General features: G+C 46.7%; 1 protein-coding gene across 6 annotated transcripts in view; it reads left to right on the top strand.

The window, feature by feature from the left end:
* The window catches only part of LOC146833815 (dimethylaniline monooxygenase [N-oxide-forming] 2-like), a 540,028-nt gene that overhangs the window by 473,693 nt on the left and 45,931 nt on the right, over positions 1–20,404 (top strand). For all 6 annotated transcript variants that reach the window (XM_085601702.1, XM_085601705.1, XM_085601701.1 and 3 more), the window contains one exon: positions 5,307–5,379. In XM_085601702.1, coding sequence (XP_085457828.1) covers positions 5,307–5,379 — 73 coding nt within the window. The remainder of the gene's footprint in view (positions 1–5,306; positions 5,380–20,404) is intronic.

Raw genomic sequence — 20,404 nt, 5'->3', positions numbered from 1 at the left:
TCAGTAGGACCTGTTCCTTTATTTTGAAAGAGCTAAATTTAGCCAAGATGTCTCGTGGGCGCCTGTTAACTCCCTGCACGTGCTGACCCACTCTGTGTACACGTTCCAGGTGAACTTCTGGACATTCATCCCCCAGAACATTGGACAAGAGACCCACCATGAAGTTCTCCAGGTCAGGTCATTCATTTCCCTCTTCCAGGCCCCTCATTCGTATGTTATCTCTGTGAGAGCGATTCTCTAGGTCCTCACACTTTAATAGGGCAGAGTGCAATTGGGTGTTGAAGTTGGCAGTACCCTCTTCCAGAGGATTCACTTGTCCCTCGAGCGCCTGGCATTTTGCTTCTAAGTTTAGAGTGTGGGCCCCCACTGAGTTGATATCAGCCTGCAGCGACACCAGCTTCGACCCTATCGCTGATCGGAAAGGCTCGAATGAAGCACCGATATCTGCCTTTATGTCTTCCCTGAGTTCCTTCTTGAACTCCCGCAAAGTTGCCAGCAGGTCTTCCCTGGTTAACGCCATGTTGTCCGCTGCGCAATCTCCCCCCTCCTTCTCTGGTCGGGTCTCAATAGGGGCAAAGTAGCTGGAGACTCCATTAGTTTGGGTCTTTTTTGGCAGCATATGGACTTTGCCGCTTGCCATGCGCTGTCACTCTTGGACCATTCAGGCACTCAGTTAAAGCAATACAGGCTTGCAGTCGTACCTCTCCAGCCGGCTGATGACACGATGTCTCACACAGCTAACCACCACAGGGTCAGCACCCCTTCAAATACGCCGCTCCCCCGCCGGGTCAGCCATGAGCACCGGACGGTCGTTTTACCACCAGACCCCCTTGCATCTTCTTAAAGTCGGGCAACAGCTGTTAGCTCTGGGGCGGCTTGCCCCCGTGCTCACTCCCATGAGGACCAAGGCTGAAGTTGTGGCGCGATCCCTGGGGGGCTCCCCACCCTCTCCAGGCCAATTGTGTGCTTTCCCCTTGTTTCAGCGACTGTTCAGCCTCGGGCAGAAGGTTCCTTATTTTCACCACACCTCCGGGTGCCATCTTGGAGTCAGGCAGCCTCGTGCAGTCCGGTGAAGGCCACCCCTTCTCCAGCGGCCTAATGGCGATGCCTCAGTGGGTTTCCCGGGGGGGGGGTGCTCCACTCCCCAAGACCCAGGTGCGTGCTCCCACTTGTCAGTGCTAGACAACAGTGAAATCTTCCCCGCCACTGCTGCAGCCAGATCGCGGGCCCAACTGTAGGTTTCGGTCGAAGCCAAACCTCTCCAGGAGCCGGTTCCTCCTCCAGGTCCCCACCGCTGAAGGAGGCCAGCGGGATAAGAATTGTGGGACCGCACTCCCTTGCCTCTGAGCGCTAGCCCGGCTGGGCCTTCCAGGGAGCCGAGGGTCCGGTGCCATTTTCTTTCACTCTGCTGCTTCCCAGCGCGGTCCAGCCCTCCACTGTGTAGTCACTTCTCTCGCCGCAATGTCACCCGATAGTGCCCTCCAGTGGCAGGGTGTATGGGGCTTAGGCTGCACCCCAGAATCATGAGGTGGGACACGCCGCGGAGCCCCTAGATGCGGGGCTCGATGCTTAGCCGAACCGGATCACGTCCGCGCGGCCATGATGGTTGGCCACACACCCCAATTTGATTTTTATCATTCAGGTATCATTGTATTTATTAAACTTTACTATATTTTTCTAAATTGGTTTAGGATTTTTCTTGCGTGGTTTTGCTTTATTATTGTTTGTGTGCTTCATAGGTACTTTACACATTGCCTGTAAGTTATGTCTGATTGATTTTGTGCCAGGCTACCAAAGGGTTAAACATAAGTTAATTTAATAACCTTTGTGAATGTACCTGACAGGGATTGTATTTATTATTTGAGTGAGGCTTCCACCTCTCGCTGCTAATAACCCAATTTCCTATATTGATCGAGTAGCATTTGTTGTTGTTTTTGTTTTGGAAGTTGGTCCGAGGAAAAACCTTGAAATTCAGCAATAAAATTGTAAAGTGGTATTGTTGAGTGTTGCTTCCATTGAACGTTGTCAGTAGAGCAAATCCTGGGTTCAGTTATTCACAGTTCGTACTTCAGAACAGTGAAAAACAAAAGTTGATTTTGACTAGTGTGAGGTCAGTTAGGGAAACTCTAACTTCAATGGTCACCACTGCAGCCTCATCTTGTACTTTTCCCCTGAGACGCAGCTGAAGAAGGGACATGGCAGATGGTGGTCTGTTCTCCCCAAGGCCAGACTGGCCGTACCAGGCATCGGCCATTTCCTAGGAGGCTGGAAGGGTTGGGGGGGGGGGGGGGTCGCTTTTGTGACCGAGGGCCGGTTTTGTAGCAGTGCAGCAGTTTTAATAGAACTGGAGAGTTCCTTGTATATCCAACAGATTTCAGGCAACAATAAAAGTGGCAAGATAACTCTGGTGATTAATGTACCTGCTGGTGACGGATCACAGTTTTGTCTAATGGCAGTTTTGACTCATCTTATGCTGCGCAGAGGGTTCATAACCCTTCAGCAACGAGCGTGTACAATGCAGATCACAGAGTAGTATTTTATGTGCATAGCTCAGTGGGTTACTGCTTTTGTCACAGAGATCCTTTAGTTACTTTGCAGTTCATAAGTTACAATTGGAATCAAGGTTAGAAAGTTGTTTTTCTCAGTCTTTCATTATCCGAATTCTGCTAAAAAGGGTATGTTTGGCTAGAAATAAATTCTTATTAGTAAAGTCAACTCTAACCACTGTGTTACGTTCTGAATCCTGAGTTTGTGCTTCCCCAGACCAACGATTCATAAAAAATGCCAACCAGTATGGATGACTTGGATCCTACACTTTGCATTCCCCTTTGTCTCATGTAACATTTTCTATGCACTGGTATACACACGAGTCATTGTGTCTGTATGTGTGTATGATGTGAAATGCTTTGACATCCTACATTGGTATGAGAGGCACTATAAAACATATGAAATACATGTGAGAGAGGGGCTGTGGAGAGATGAGAGGTACTGTTGGAGGGTAATAGAGAGGGAATCATTGAAGAGCCCCAATATAGATTGCTGTATTCTGTGCACTGTAAGTTCATCATTTACTATGATTTAAAAACGAATTCAATTGAATATATAATGAAAAATGTGTTGGAGAATGTATCATTTTCCCCAAATTTTCTTTGGGGGAGAACTTCCCCAAACCCCATTGTAATGGTCGGGCTCGCTCGATTCACCTGCATGTTATGCACAATACAGAGTATGGTCTGACAAAATTTGCCAGCGCTGCGGTGGGTTCCTAGTCTGGCCCTTGTTCTCTCCCCACCCTTCATCTCATTCTCTCAGGTCTCCTCAGACTCACAAATCGTGAGGGGATGTAAGGTGGCGTTTGGGCCCAGCCAAACACACTTGTCATGCCAGCTTTCTAGCATGCAGTGGTGCCTGCTCCCGATGGAATTAGGTAGGGTGGCAAGGGGGGCATAAATACATTAAAAAATATATATTTTAAAAAATTACTTACCTGATGCTGCGCTGCTCCATCTTCTTCTCCCGATCCTCAGACTACTGGACACTATGCAGGCTCCCAGATGCCAATCCCAGTGCTTCTCTCATGTTTGGAATGCTGTTTCCAGCATGAGAGAAGCACTGGGATTGGTCTGAGCACCGTGGTTCAGTGCTCAGGCAGGGACTGGGAGCCTGTGGCTTTTCTCCACTTGGCTGAACAACACAGCCGGATGGAGAAATGCTAAGTGCCCATGCCGATTTTGATCAGCGACCGGCATGTGCACTTAGTAGTGCCCACAACTCCTTCTACTGAAGCTCATTAGGATGGCCCGCCCCGCGACTCGGTTACCCAGCAGAGGCAACTGTGAAATAGAAAATTATAATACAATTATTTTATTATCATTTTCTTTTTCACTGGTGCCTCAGCTGAGTAGCAGCAGAGGGGTGACGCTCCTCCGCCATAGCGGATCAGCTGTCCCTGCTACCACGCTAGACCCCTTTCTAACATGGAATCGGTTCCCTGCTTAGAGCAATGAAATCATGGGGCCAGCTCACTGTTTTCTCATTGAGAGTGGGCATCTCAGAATTCAGATTGAGAGGGGAGGAACAAGAGGATGGTCAGGAGGCTGGAAGCATACCTGGTTTATTTTTATTTTTTTATATTTAGCAACTGGACATTTAAACAGAGGGTGGTGGGCAGAAGTGTCACCGTGTGCAAGCTATTTTTTTTTATATTTGAGCAATGTATGATAATACTAAGGGTTTGGCTGAGGGTGAATACAGAGATTTTTTAAAAATATTTGAACAATGGCTCTGTGTCATTAAGGGTGGTGTGGGACAATGGCTGGATGGCAGATATGTTTTTTCCACTTTTTGTAAAGGAGGGTGAGACCGCCAGAAGGTGGCGGGTAGGATGGCAAGACACCATATGCGTTTAATTTTAAGGTGCAGCATGGGAAGCTGAAGGAAGTGATGGCATGCTGTGCGTGATTTCCACGTGACTCCTCGGCCCCTGCACAGCTGATCCCAAAGACCGCACAGGGAGAGAGAGTTTGGAGGGCCACATAAAATGGCAGATGGGCGGCTGTCATTAAGTTGAAGGGATGTTGCTCTCTTTGTCTATTTGATGTCACCAGGAACCCCTCAGTTGAGAACGATGGGTTAAAACAACCAAACTATAATTCTATATGTCTTGTACAACTGTGTTTTGCTAAAGGTATGGATGTTGGTGGGTAGTAAGTGGGGATACCTCAAGAAGCAAAATATAACAGATGAAGCATTCACCCTCGGTAGCAGATTTTTGATTTCGGATTTAGGGGGTGAGAAGATGTTGTTCCTCTTTTCCATTCCTGATTGAAAAACAGCCACCAGAGGGGTTAAGAGTATAGAAATTAACAAAAACGATAACAATGAAAGAAAACAAAGTTTTCAATACAAAAATATTGTTATTGTTAATTCCCCTGATGACCATGGCATTCTGATCTTCACTGTTAAACTGAAGGGGACCCCACGAGGCGCTAATGCCGAGCGCCGTCTGCCTTTTTCTTTGTCACATAGTAACATCATCTGGACTCTTAGAATGCCGGTAACCTTCACTCCTAAAATGTGTTTACCGTTTCTTATTTTAATTTCAGTAACTGTGCATTCGACGGATGGCTTCATAGTGCATGGACAAATTAGATAGTACTCAAGAGAAGATTGGTACCTAGAAAAATAATGCTCTCCCATCGTAGACTGCCTTGGGTGATTTGGGAGCTGTTGAAACGTGATCTAAACACCGTTTCTGGTTGGACTTGCAGGGTTTTCACTATACATGACATTCTTTTCTTTTGCAGGGTTGGTTCGCTTGCCTTCGAAGAGTGCCATGGAGCATTACATCAGAAAGTCGATGGAGCAGAGAGCAAAATGGTGAGTCCGTCTCCAGTTGCCTTCTATCAGTTGCTTTGCCCCACAGGCACCTCGCATTGAAGTAGACACAGCTCCAGCACCGTCCCCAAATGCCGCCTTGGAACCTTAGTGCTGCTCCAGCATTTTATTTGCCCCACTTCTCCTTCTTTCGAGCTTCGGGACTGCTGGCCCCTCCCCTCCCGACGGGGTAATTTCATCAAAATCACTTTAGAAACAGAAGTGACGCCACGACCTTTGACAACCAATGATATCAAATGGAGTGACATTGCGTTGCCCTTGACCCCCAAGGACTGGCCAGTGTTTTTTTTTAACTATCTATTTTTATGAACTTAAAGCTGCAGCACATTCACAAACTGCAGTTATGAAAAGATTTACGAGAACAACTAGTAACACCCGTGAAAGGTAAAGGTTTAATTATTTGTAAGAGGGTAAATTAATCAGCAGCAGCAGCAGCAACAGAGGGGCAGCAGTTGCTTCTAATAACTACCCATAATGACGTCCCTGATTCTCTCAAATATTTTGGCATTCTGGCTTTCTGAGGTTTTCCAACATATTGCCAGTTGTGATTATAAATAGGCCTGGGCGGAGTTCGTGGAGAAACTCCGTGAACTGACCAAAAAACTACACTGCGCTATGCGAAGTTCCACAAGTGGTGGAGTGCATTATGTTGTGCCATTCGGACAGTTTTTTAGTGCCAGGTGTTTGCCCCTGCACGAATGACACCATGCACAGCACAAGAGGGTATTGCTTCTTTCTGGAAAGCAAAGTTTCGCAACACGAGCAATAGCGACGATCTGCGACCGCCCACGTTGGGAAATCTCGTGGGAAGGTTGTTTGTAGTAAGAATTTCCTCACTCGCGCTCTCCAACATAACTTTGACGAGCGCGAGCAAGGGAAAAACTCTGCTCTGCAGAGTTTTTTGGAACTCCACGCACGTTGTGCGGAGTTTGAAAGACTCAACAAACTCCACGAACTGTGACGCACAAGTACAGCTTTGGCTCTTTGTTGTGTTCCATTTTTAAATGGGTTGCTTTCTCTCAATATGCCTTCTTTTCAGTTTTTGTCAAAATTATATTATTACTAGAGAGCAGGTAGGATATGCTAGTATGGCTCTTTCTCATACTTCATTCCAGGTTTATTAATGGATTGGAAGGTATTCATTGTACTAATGTTCACAATGTTTATGCTCTGCGGTAGTTATGAGTTTGTTCCCTAACCATGAGATGAGGTTTGTGGAAGTGGTACTGGCATTAGACTTACAAGTACCAAGGTGGACTTCACCAATGACAAAGACTATAAATGTGTTTTACACATGGCGTGAGTCTTTTTACAAGAAAGGGAATTCAAAGTAAATGATCCCTGTCTGGACGCAGAATCTTCATTAAATAAAAGAAAAACTCGGAGTAATGAAGATTACTGTTAAATAATCAGATCATTTTTAGGCTGAGCCTACCAGACATTGAAAGCAATCTGATTACAAAGGGCCTATTGTGGATCTACCAAGGACTTAAAGGGGTCCATTGCTTATCATTGTTTACATTTATTCTCACATAATTTTCTTGCTTCTTAATCAATTGCTTTCCTTGCCCCAGTTTGCCCGTCTTGTGTTTGCCCCTTTCCTGGAGTATATTCTCTTTACCATCTTTCCAATTGGCTGGCTTCCATCCTTCTACTGCTCTCATTTAGGGAATGTTTGCTTAAGCACTCCCAAGAGTGCATGTTTTTTCCCACTGTCTCTCTTGTGTGCTTCTCCCCCTCTCATTAAATACATGCCCCCAGCACTCCACATTGCTTTCTCCTTTGTATTTCAATTTGTTTCTAATGTGCCTCGCTCCCACTAAACTCCCTCCCTTCCCCACGCTCCATGTTGCTTTCTAGCTTTTGTGCTTTACTCCCACCCGCTGATATATATATATATATATATATATATATATATATATATATATATATATATATATATATATATATATATGTGTGTGTGTGTGTGTGTGTGTGTGTGTGTGTGTAAATATATAAAATGACAAAACCAAAGGTTAAAGCATAGTTATAGTTAAAGAAACGTATTTTCCCCATACAAACCAAGTTTAAACCACACAAACTTTAAATATTCTAAAGTTATAGTTGTAACTTTCATGTACAATTTATCCACCTCCTTCAAATTATTTTAAGTAGTGGACCTCGTTACACACTCTTCTCAGCTCGCTAACCAAACGACACTAATTATACCTCACCCCTGTATCATGCACTGTGTTCCCACAAATGGTGATACTCCACTGTACAACACTATGCTTTACAAGACTCTCTGGCAGTCTACTGTACAGCACTACACTTGACAACACTGACCCATATGACACTCTACTCCACTGAACTCCACTAAATGCTACTACACTCTATTGGAAAGTGATGTAGACTACAGTAGAGTAGAGTGGCATACAGTCTAGTTGATTGTTGTAGTGTGCAGTGGTATACAGTACAGCCCAGTGCTGTAGAGTGTGGTACAGTGGAGTGGCATACCTTATAGAGAACAATGGAATTGAGTGGCTTAGACTGGAGTGGCATACAGAGGAGTACTGTGTCAGAGTTAAGTGGAATAAATTAGGGTGCAGTTGCGTACAATGTCACATGGTGGACTAGAGTATAGTAGAGAAGAGTGTTGTGCAGTGGCATACAGTATAGTACATTGGGGGGCAGGGGTATAGACAGGAGTAAGCTGTTGGAGAGTGGCATACAGTGTGGTAGAGAGTGAAAGAGTGGAGTTCCATAGAGTACAGTAGTGTGTGGAGCAGCGTAGAGTGGATAGTTGTATAGTAGCGTAGAATGAGGTTAACACTTGTACAGTGGAGTAGAGTTGAGTGGTGTAAGGTGGTGTAAAGTACAGTAGAGTGTATTGGTGTGTCGTAGAGTAGAGTGGCATGGAGTGGAGTGCAGTGGCATAGTGTAGGGAAGTAAAGTGTTATAAATTGGAGGGGGGTCTGGCACAGTAAAGTGGAGTGTTGTATCGTATATAAAGTGTTGTATAGTGGAATAGAGTGTTGTACATTGGAGTGAATGGGCATAGAGTAGAGTATAGAGTTGGACAGTGAAGTGTACGAGGATAGAGTGGAGTAGGATGTCGTAGAGGGCCATGAAGTGTGGTAGGGTATTAAAGAGTGGATTTATATAGAGTAGAGGAGAGTGTCATACTATGCAACGGTGTAGAGTAGAGTGGATTACCATAAAGTGGAGTAGCATACAGTGGAATAGCATAAAGTGGAGTACTGTACAGTGGAGTGTGGAAGAGTGGAGTGGCACTGAGTGGAATAGCATAGAGTGGAGTGGAGTGGTGTACAGTGGGGCGGCGTAGAGTCAGGTACAGTGGACGAGCGTAGGGTGGGGTGCCGTGCATTGAAGTGGCTTAGTATAGAGTCAAGGAAACTGTTATAAACTGCAGTGGAATCTTATACAGTAGAGTGGAGTGCTGTGTTGTACAGTGTTGGAAACTGTCGTAGAGTGTGTTGTACAATAGAGTGTATGAGCATAGGGTCAAGTGCAAATTTCGAAAGTAGAGTGTATGGGGATAGAGTGGAGTAAAGTTTAGCAGTGTGGCATAGAGTGTAGTAGAGTTTTATACAGTGGAGTTATGTAGAGTGGAGGAGAATACATTGGAGTTGCGTAGAGTGTAGTAGAGTACAGTGGAGTGGCATAAAGTGGAATAGCATAGAGGGCCGTAGCGTAGACTGGAGTGGTGTACAGTGGAGTGGCATAGAGTGTAAAAGTGTATCGTGTAGTAGCATACAGTGCAGTGGCGTACAGTGAAGTGATATAGACCGAAGTGGCGTATACTGGAATAGGGTAAAGTGTAATAGCATACAGTCGAGTAGCATCCAATGGAATAGCATAAAATGGAGTGGTTTAGAGTGGAGTGGCATACACTAGAGTAGCATACAGAGGAGTGGACTACAATATAATCGTATACAATAGAGTGGCATAAGGTGGAATGGCGAATAGTATATACTGGAGTAGCATATAGCGGAGTGGCATACACTGAAGCGGTGTAGAGTGGAGTTGCATACAGTGTAATAGCATAGAGTGGAGTTGTGTACAGTCTAATAGTGTAGAGTGTTCTACAGTGGAGTGGTGTAGAGTGTAATAATGTATAGTTGTGTAGGGTGCAGTGGAGTGGCGTATAATGAAGTGGTGTAGACTGGAGTGGCATACAGTGGCGTGTGGTAGAATTTAATAGCATTCAGTGGAGTGGCGTAAATTGGAGAGCGGTCCAATTGTATAGCATAGAATGAAGGAGCGTAGAGTGGAGTGCCATACACTGGAGTGGTGTAGAGTGGAGTAGCATACAGTTGAGTTACAAAGAGTGGAACAGCGTAAAGTGTTGTAGAGTGGAGTGACATACAGTAGAGTGGCTTAGAGTGGAATAGTGTATTGTGGAGTAGCATCTAGTGGAACGGCGTACAGAGGAGTGACCTAGACTGGACTGGTATACATTGCCATTTCGCACAGCATAATAGTGTAGAGTAGAGTGGAGTTGAGTAGAGTGGAGTCTCGTACAGTGGAGAGGCGTAGAATGGAATAGTAAATAGTGTAGTGGCTACACCGGTGTGGCATACAGATGTATGTGAAATGTAAATTTTCCTAGTAATTTATGAAGGAAAGTCTTAATTTTATTAAAGACATGAAGGCTTCTATTATGCTTCTCTAGTCTTGCTTTTATATCTATATCAGTAGTCAAGAACAATGGAACTACAAATCCCAAGAGGCTAAACAACTGACTAGCCAATGGAAAGAAAAACAGTAACCCTCGTAACCTCTAAAAGAGCACAAGAAACATGTATAATCTCATATCCGACTGCGAACAGCCCTCTTTTCTTGTGTGGCTAGTTAAATAGAACAAGAAAGCAAAGGAAAAATACACAATAGAGAATGTAAAAATAAAATGTTCTTGGCAAAAGTTCATGAAAACGAAACTCCTGGAAGGATCCAACGGAACAGGAGCAAGAACTCCATGGAGATGCATTGAAACAGAAGAGGAAGCTGAGAATCCTGCTAAAACTGGGACAACCTTAAGAGGAAGAAGGTGGCAAAGCCGGATCAGCTGTCAGGGAGTGAAACAAACACAAATTGCAAAGTGCTGAGGTGGAATGATTCTCACTGTATCTTAAATAAAATTAAGACTTTCCTTCATAAATTACTACCAAAATCTACATTTTATGCCAAGACCAGAGGCTTCCATTATGCTTGTTTAAAGCATGTTAATTACCATAGAAGTTGCAGTACAAACAGGTTTACTGTAAAATGTCCTAAATACATTACTGTTAGGTCAGTCAGCTGATCTCAGAATGCCCTCTAGTCTGGAACCCACCCAAAAAGATTTAGAAGCCATGGCACCCCTGGAAGAATGAGCCCCAAAAAGAGAGCCATCAGTGCCTGCTAAAGACATAGCTCACCTGACCCAGCGAGCCAAGGTGGAGGAAGAAACTGAATTGTGGGGTTTCCTAAAGGAAACAAAGATTTGGGAATGAGAGGATATTCTGAGATCAAAAGTCTGTTTTTCATACACTTTAAGGCATTGCATTCCACAATTTGTTATATATAAGATTCGAAAATGTTACACTCTTTACAAGGCGACAGATGAGGGAGATACTCCCCCACTGGTTTGCCATTGATATAGGGATTGTTCATGGAGCTTGATAGGGTTGGTTCATGGAGCTTGCCGATCTGTACAAGAAATTAACAATATTAATTATATTATCTGAAAAGGAATTGAGACATTTTCCCAAACACTAGCTTGACCATAGAGCCCAAGCGGACTTGTAAGCTTTGGTGGTTCCTGGAGCCCTGGCCTTACTAATGATTTCTGAAGCTTCTGGTGAAATGAAATCAATCGATTGGTCAGGCCTGCAAATGTCCAAGCAGAGAGTGTGAGGCAGTTGTCAAGAACTAGGTTGTGAGGATTGCTCAAAGGGTCCAGAAGAAGAATGGATAAGGATGGGAGAAGAACAGGGAAGTCAATTGCTAGTTAAAGAACAGGGGCAAAACATACTTGTGACTGCCAGAACGGAACCACTACTACCAGAGTGGCTTGTTGATGCCGGGCCTGAGCCAGAACTCTGCTTATCATTAAAAAAGGAGAAAATGCATAATTGACTGAAAAGGACAAGTCTTGTAAGAAATCATCTGTAGCTAAAGCTAGAGGATATGGACGCCAGCTGAAAAAATTAGGTAATTTGGATTTGAGATGGGAGGCAAAAAGATTGATACTGAAAGGGCCCCACTTGTGAAACAGACACAAGAACAATGAGGGATGAAGTCTCCAATCTCTGAAGTCCCGCAGATCACATGAGTTCCAGTCTGCTATCGAATTGAGAGTGCCCGGTAAGTATTCTGCTCGAACCAAGATCTTGTTGAGCAGGCAGAATTCCCCAAAACGTTTGCCAGTTCCGCCAAAGGCTTGGATCTGGAGTCTCCCAGATGATTGATATAACAGACCATGTAAAAATTGTCCATGCAGAGAACAATGGAGCATTTAACCCTGTCTTTTGCCAGACTTTAGACTGCAAAGGAGCCTGCCATCATCTCTAAACAGTTGCTATGCAATTTTGACTCCTCAAGAGACCATATACCCGCAGTCAAGATTGGACCACAGCAGGCGCTCCAGCCCATTCGACTTTCATCTGAAGCTGACACAAGGTCGGGACTGGCCCGAAGATAGTCCTGCTGTTCCAGGCGTCTAAATGTTAGATCCTCCATTGAAACTCTAGACAGGACTCTGGGTCAATGCTGATAGAATAAGAATAATCAAGGCCTTATCACAGGTGGCAGATCTCTAGGCGTTGAAGGGTCCGATAAATAAGAGGCCCAGAAAGATGGCTGGAATGGAAGAAGACAGTAGGCCTAGCATCCTTGCTAGTGATCAGAGGGAAATTTGGGAACTGCAAAGCATCTGAAGAATTTTGATTGCTTTTACCTTTGGTTGAGGAAGGTGAAGGGTAGTGCTTAAAGAATTTACCAGAAAAATTAGAAACTCTATCTGTTGAGTGGGAATAATAAGTGATTTCTCTATGTTTACCAGAAAGCCCAACTCTGACAGCAGCGAACAAGTGAGATGAAGATTATAACAGAGAATCTGAATATTTTGACTCCTGAGCAGTGAAACATGAAACTACTGGTTTCATTACTTTTGTAAAGCACCATGGTGCAGAAGAAAGAATGAAAGGAAGGGAAGAAAATTGGTAAGTTTGTCCCTGCCATTGAAATTGAAGACATTTTCTGTGAGAAGGATGAATGGGGATTGTGAGATAAGCATCTAGCGAGTCTAGTCTCAACATCCAATCATGTTGAAGCAGAGAGTCTCTGAGGTAAATGATAGTTTCCATCTTGAAGTGATGGTAAACTACAAACTGGATGAAGAGTTTGAGGTTGATAAATGGTCTCCTCTTTTTGTTTTTCTTCTGGACTAAAAGCAGGGAACAGAAAAACCCTGAATGATCTGTGTTGGAAATCTGAATGGCCTGTTTGCGCAATAGTTACTGAATTTCTAGAGGAATTGGATTGGACATGTCCGATTAGTACTTTGGAAGAGGAGGCAAAACACTTTGAAAAGGTGTTGTGTAAAGCTCTATAAAATAACCTTGTATTGTATTGAAAAACCCAAGGATCTGTGGTTATTGATTTGCATTTTGAAAGAAAATACTGAAGACGGCCTCCTACAGGAGGAGGGCCAGAAAAGACTCACCTTATTGATTGTTGGATCTGAAGTTCCTTTGTTTGTGACCTCTGTAACCTCTGCATCTTTGGGGGTAGAATTGCGGTTTGAAGTTTTGGTAGCTGTAAGATGAATCGAAGGAGCCTCTAGTTCCCTGGTTATGGTAGGAACGACTGGTAAAGCGAATCCTGCCTCTACAGGCCAGTGCAAAAATATGCTGGGAAAATACTTTTTCCAGAGACTGTTGGGCTTTATCAATAGATGAAAAAGTGGTTACATATCTGCTAAGGTCTTTGATAAATGAGTCCCCAAACAGAATACAGTCTGCCTTGATGCCTGGGTCAAGAGCCACCAGATTCACTAGTTTTGGACCCAACGTTAATAGAAGGCCTTTTACTTTGTTCAGATCATTTTAGCAGAATTAGCATTGCTGAGCAAGCAAAATGCTCTCCGAATCCACATTGGGAAATCTTGACATCATTCCCCTGGATCTCTCTATCTGGCAGTGGCTGCCATATCCAAAATGCGACCCAAAGGACCCACTGAGTCCAGTAACTTGTCTTGGCAAGTCAACCAGTCCTTATCGGCTCCCTTACGGGGATCTTTACCAAATTCTGAAAAGAAAGTGAGTAATGACTGATCTATTGTTGGAGTGGCAGTAATATTTGAGTGAAGAGAAGGCATGGGGCGGGGCGCTAGAGGGCGCCAGACCGACATGGCCGCGCTTTGGTGAGGCTCTCGCCAGCCGAGCACTTCAAATATCCGTAATACCCATCCTTTACCCTGAAGGCTGGAGGCTGCTAAGTACGAGTGTTCTACAAGGGCAAACGCGCATTTGTGGCAAGTTTCGCTCAAATTGGTGAAGTGACGAGGGAGATATTTACCATTGTGAGCCCCGCTAGTGGCGCTGTAACCCTCAGCCGAGCAGAGGACGGAGAGCGTATGAACGTGACGCCGGCGCTTAAACGTGGTCGCTAGGCCGCGAGACGCGGCCCTTGCCGGAACTGGACTGGCGGAGGCGCGAAACATCACCGGGCTGCCTGCGGCGGGGCCGGGGGGCCTGGAGTGTCGGTGAAGCAGCGGGGGAGGTGGCCTGCGGAGGAGCGGAGATTATGGGCTGACACCTGCGTGGAGACCCTGAACCCGCGAACTGGAGAGGTAGGCCTTGGCGCACTGCGAAGCCCTGTGGGACCTTTGAGCAAGCGGGAGGTGGAGACTCCTTGCAACCTGCATCCTGCATCGGATTGGAGCGGGGCTCCTTCCGTCGCCGCTGCTGTGCGCCCGACCCACGGGAGATTTGACACAAGAGGAGGCCTCGCTGGGGGGAAGTCTCGCGGACGCCTGCCGGCCTCCCTATACACGCTGGGGACCCGGAAAGAGGAGCGCTGCTGACCTGCAGTGAAGTGTCGTCTGCGGGGGTGGGAGCGCTCCCCCTGACTAGCCATCCTTCATTGAGTAGCGCCGGGGGGACGGGGGCGGGCAGAGCTGGCGGGAGGTGACCCGCCCGAGGAGATGCATGGATGATCGCCGCGGTGCTGTCACTTGCCTAGTTTTAGCGGACACTGTCAGGACTGACACCGTGAATTACATCTTGATGTTAAGGATCTATATGGTCAAACACTAGCTTGACCATAGAGCCCAAGCGGACTTGTAAGCTTTGGTGGTTCCTGGAGCCCTGGCCTTACTAATGATTTCTGAAGCTTCTGGTGAAATGAAATCAATCGATTGGTCAGGCCTGCAAATGTCCAAGCAGAGAGTGTGAGGGAGTTGTCAAGAACTAGGTTGTGAGGATTGCTCAAAGGGTCCAGAAGAAGAATGGATAAGGATGGGAGAAGAACAGGGAAGTCAATTGCTAGTTAAAGAACAGGGGCAAAACATACTTGTGACTGCCAGAACGGAACCACTACTTCCAGAGTGGCTTGTTGATGCCGGGCCTGAGCCAGAACTCTGCTTATCATTAAAAAAGGAGAAAATGCATAATTGACTGAAAAGGACAAGTCTTGTAAGAAATCATCTGTAGCTAAAGCTAGAGGATATGGACGCCAGCTGAAAAAATTAGGTAATTTGGATTTGAGATGGGAGGCAAAAAGATTGATACTGAAAGGGCCCCACTTGTGAAACAGACACAAGAACAATGAGGGATGAAGTCTCCAATCTCTGAAGTCCCGCAGATCACATGAGTTCCAGTCTGCTATCGAATTGAGAGTGCCCAGTAAGTATTCTGCTCGAACCAAGATCTTGTTGAGCAGGCAGAATTCCCCAAAACGTTTGCCAGTTCCGCCAAAGGCTTGGATCTGGAGTCTCCCAGATGATTGATATAACAGACCATGTAAAAATTGTCCATGCAGAGAACAATGGAGCATTTAACCCTGTCTTTTGCCAGACTTTAGACTGCAAAGGAGCCTGCCATCATCTCTAAACAGTTGCTATGCAATTTTGACTCCTCAAGAGACCATATACCCGCAGTCAAGATTGGACCACAGCAGGCGCTCCAGCCCATTCGACTTTCATCTGAAGCTGACACAAGGTCGGGACTGGCCCGAAGATAGTCCTGCTGTTCCAGGCGTCTAAATGTTAGATCCTCCATTGAAACTCTAGACAGGACTCTGGGTCAATGCTGATAGAATAAGAATAATCAAGGCCTTATCACAGGTGGCAGATCTCTAGGCGTTGAAGGGTCCAATAAATAAGAGGCCCAGAAAGATGGCTGGAATGGAAGAAGACAGTAGGCCTAGCATCCTTGCTAGTGATCAGAGGGAAATTTGGGAACTGCAAAGCATCTGAAGAATTTTGATTGCTTTTACCTTTGGTTGAGGAAGGTGAAGGGTAGTGCTTAAAGAATTTACCAGAAAAATTAGAAACTCTATCTGTTGAGTGGGAATAATAAGTGATTTCTCTATGTTTACCAGAAAGCCCAACTCTGACAGCAGCGAACAAGTGAGATGAAGATTATAACAGAGAATCTGAATATTTTGACTCCTGAGCAGTGAAACATTAAAACTACTGGTTTCATTACTTTTGTAAAGCACCATGGTGCAGAAGAAAGAATGAAAGGAAGGAAAGAAAATTGGTAAGTTTGTCCCTGCCATTGAAATTGAAGACATTTTCTGTGAGAAGGATGAATGGGGATTGTGAGATAAGCATCTAGCGAGTCTAGTCTCAACATCCAATCATGTTGAAGCAGAGAGTCTCTGAGGTGAATGATAGTTTCCATCTTGAAGTGATGGTAAACTACAAACTGGCTGAAGAGTTTGAGGTTGATAAATGGTCTCCTCTTTTTGTTTTTCTTCTGGACTAAAAGCAGGGAACAGAAAAACCCTGAATGATCTGTGTTGGAAATCTGAATGGCCTGTTTGCGCAATAGTTACTGAATTTCTAGAGGAATTGGATTGGACATGTCCGATTAGTACTTTGGAAGAGGAGGCAAAACACTTTGAAAAGGTGTTGTGTAAAGCTCTATAAAATAACCTTGTATTGTATTGAAAAACCCAAGGATCTGTGGTTATTGATTTGCATTTTGAAAGAAAATACTGAAGACGGCCTCCTACAGGAGGAGGGCCAGAAAAGACTCACCTTATTGATTGTTGGATCTGAAGTTCCTTTGTTTGTGACCTCTGTAACCTCTGCATCTTTGGAGGTAGAATTGCGGTTTGAAGTTTTGGTAGCTGTAAGATGAATCGAAGGAGCCTCTAGTTCCCTGGTTATGGTAGGAACGACTGGTAAAGCGAATCCTGCCTCTACAGGCCAGTGCAAAAATATGCTGGGAAAATACTTTTTCCAGAGACTGTTGGGCTTTATCAATAGATGAAAAAGTGGTTACATATCTGCTAAGGTCTTTGATAAATGAGTCCCCAAACAGAATACAGTCTGCCTTGATGCCTGGGTCAAGAGCCACCAGATTCACTAGTTTTGGACCCAACGTTAATAGAAGGCCTTTTACTTTGTTCAGATCATTTTAGCAGAATTAGCATTGCTGAGCAAGCAAAATGCTCTCCGAATCCACATTGGGAAATCTTGACATCATTCCCCTGGATCTCTCTATCTGGCAGTGGCTGCCATATCCAAAATGCGACCCAAAGGACCCACTGAGTCCAGTAACTTGTCTTGGCAAGTCAACCAGTCCTTATCGGCTCCCTTACGGGGATCTTTACCAAATTCTGAAAAGAAAGTGAGTAATGACTGATCTATTGTTGGAGTGGCAGTAATATTTGAGTGAAGAGAAGGCATGGGGCGGGGCGCTAGAGGGCGCCAGACCGACATGGCCGCGCTTTGGTGAGGCTCTCGCCAGCCGAGCACTTCAAATATCCGTAATACCCATCCTTTACCCTGAAGGCTGGAGGCTGCTAAGTACGAGTGTTCTACAAGGGCAAACGCGCATTTGTGGCAAGTTTCGCTCAAATTGGTGAAGCGACGAGGGAGATATTTACCATCGCGAGCCCCGCGAGTGGCGCTGTAACCCTCAGCCGAGCAGAGGACGGAGAGCGTATGAACGTGACGCCGGCGCTTAAACGTGGTCGCTAGGCCGCGAGACGCGGCCCTTGCCGGAACTGGACTGGCGGAGGCGCGAAACATCACCGGGCTGCCTGCGGCGGGGCCGGGGGGCCTGGAGTGTCGGTGAAGCAGCGGGGGAGGTGGCCTGCGGAGGAGCGGAGATTATGGGCTGACACCTGCGTGGAGACCCTGAACCCGCGAACTGGAGAGGTAGGCCTTGGCGCACTGCGAAGCCCTGTGGGACCTTTGAGCAAGCGGGAGGTGGAGACTCCTTGCAACCTGCATCCTGCATCGGATTGGAGCGGGGCTCCTTCCGTCGCCGCTGCTGTGCGCCCGACCCACGGGAGATTTGACACAAGAGGAGGCCTCGCTGGGGGGAAGTCTCGCGGACGCCTGCCGGCCTCCCTATACACGCAGGGGACCCGGGAAGAGGAGCGCTGCTGACCTGCAGTGAAGTGTCGTCTGCGGGGGTGGGAGCGCTCCCCCTGACTAGCTATCCTTCATTGAGTAGCGCCGGGGGGACGGGGGCGGGCGGAGCTGGCGGGAGGTGACCCGCCCGAGGAGATGCATGGATGATCGCCGTGGTGCTGTCACTTGCCTAGTTTTAGCGGACACTGTCAGGACTGACACCGTGAATTACATCTTGATGTTAAGGATCTATACTGAGGCCAGTGGTCTGTTGGAGGTGTCTCCCCCCTCCCTCCATCCCCACCTCGGAGTATACAGGTGCCTCAACATCACGGGGGACAAAGAGTGTTGTAGTTGAAACGCAAATTGGGTCATCTGATTGGCCGCACAACATATCTCCCGCCTGACTCTGGTTGTACTGGAAGGAGCGTTCCGGTCTGGTGTTCCTGTGTGGAGGACTGATTTGCGGGGTGTACCATAATGGGAAAGACGGATACTAAACAGTCCAAGCTCCCTTTTGAGTCCCAAAAGAAAAAAGCCCGCACCCTGCCGACGGGAGATGGGGACTCGGAGGTGGGAGACGCCGAGGAGGTAGATTGGAAGGCGCTTCTCTTAAACATGCAAACGAGTCTTACCTCCATTGACTCAAAGATTGATAATATGTCCAGACGACTGGATTCTGTGGTACACCGTCTTGACCAACAAGAGGAGAGAGTTAAAGAGTCGGAGCAGCGGATCTCTGGGCTGGAGGATGGGGCGGCGGCCACTGCCAGCACTGTATCACAGATGGAGCGGTTGCTGAAGGTGATTTCCGAAAAGAATGAGGACTTGGAAGCGCGATCACGCAGAAATAACGTGCGCCTTCTTGGTCTGGCAGAATCTACTGCGGTGGGGAAAATGGAACTCTTCATGGAAAAACTGCTGTCTGACCTCTTTGGTGCGGAGGCCTTCTCCCCACACTTGGTGGTGGAGCGAGCTCAACGCACCCTAGGCCCTCACCCCATACCTGGAGCCCGTCCGCGGCCAATCATCATCCGCTTCCTGAATTATAGGGATCGCGATGCTTTGCTTCGCCTGGCACAAGAGAAGCAACCTATTCAGTATGAAAACGCCACGCTCTCATTCTTCCCTGACTTCACACAGTCGGTACAGGAGGCACGCCGCAAATTTGGGGCAGTTAAGAAACGATTAATTCAAAATGATATCCGATATTCCATGCTCTACCCGGCGCGCCTACGGGTGGTCCACCATGGCAAGCCACATATATTTCAGAACCCATCTCAGGTGGAACTCTTCCTAAAAGGCCTACAACGCCCTCAAGAGACTGCCCGAACACCACCTGGGAGGGCTGGCTCCCGATCGCCTACCTCAGCTCTGGACTGAATGGGGGGGTATGGCTGATATTCGTGTTTTTTCATTACACTGCCACTACATAGCCATGTTTGGCTTCTGCCGCATGGCGAGCCCTATTGCTCGTAATTTCCGTTGCTCCTTGCCCCGTAATCGAGATGATGGCTTGTAGATTACTGGGCCCGGTTGTTTTCAGGGTACAACCGCTGATGTTTCACTTGATCTTGCTCTGGCACTCCCTTCCCCCTCCCGCGCAGCCTGCTGCTACAGTCCCAAGCGGCTAGCGGGTGAAAAATCGGGGGAGTTGGGTTGGCGGGTCTGGACCCCTAGTGTCTCCCAATTGGGTATTCCCCAACAGGATAATGGTTTGGAATGTTGTGTTGATATGGGATGGGGGGGATGCTCGACATGTTTGGGATGTCGATGTGGGTGGGGGGGTTGACATTCAGGGGATTGCTGGTATTTTGTTTGAACTAAGCATGGACAAGGTCACAGTGCATAGCGCCGACTCGCCTTTTGAATCCTCCGCACTACCATGGCACTGGAGCAGGCATGGTTCTGCGCACTCCAAGATATGTTGTTTCTATAGCTACCAATATGAGCCGCGCGGTGCAGCTAGACGATAGGGGGGGGGCCTTCTATCCGTTATCACCTGGAATGTTAGAGGTCTGGGGGACCCGAGAAAGAGGAGACAGATATTGGGGGCGTTGGACAGACTTAATGTCAATATTGCATTCTTGCAGGAGACACATGTAGATCCCCAACGCGGAGGCGGCTTTGCCGCCCGTTGGGCGGCACATTCGGTCTTCGCATCATACTCGTCTTATGCGAGAGGCACCGCTATTTTGATAAAAAGGAATGTCCCTTATACTCCCATGGGAGACGCAGCTGACCGAGAGGGACGATATTGTGTCACCTGGGGAAGGATGGGGGCTGACACCGTCACCTTCGCATGCTCCTATGGCCCTAATTGTGATGACCCGAGTAGTTTCATGGCCCTCTGGAACAAGATCAGGGAGGTGGGATCAACACATCTTATATGGGGAGGGGACTTCAACGCGGTTCTTGACCCGGTCTTGG

This window comes from Triturus cristatus, chromosome 4_2 (assembly GCF_964204655.1).
Source record: "Triturus cristatus chromosome 4_2, aTriCri1.1, whole genome shotgun sequence".
Lineage (NCBI taxonomy): Eukaryota > Metazoa > Chordata > Amphibia > Caudata > Salamandridae > Triturus > Triturus cristatus.
The sequence above is the reverse complement of the archived record's forward strand: the minus strand, read 5'-3'. Positions and strand labels throughout refer to the sequence as shown.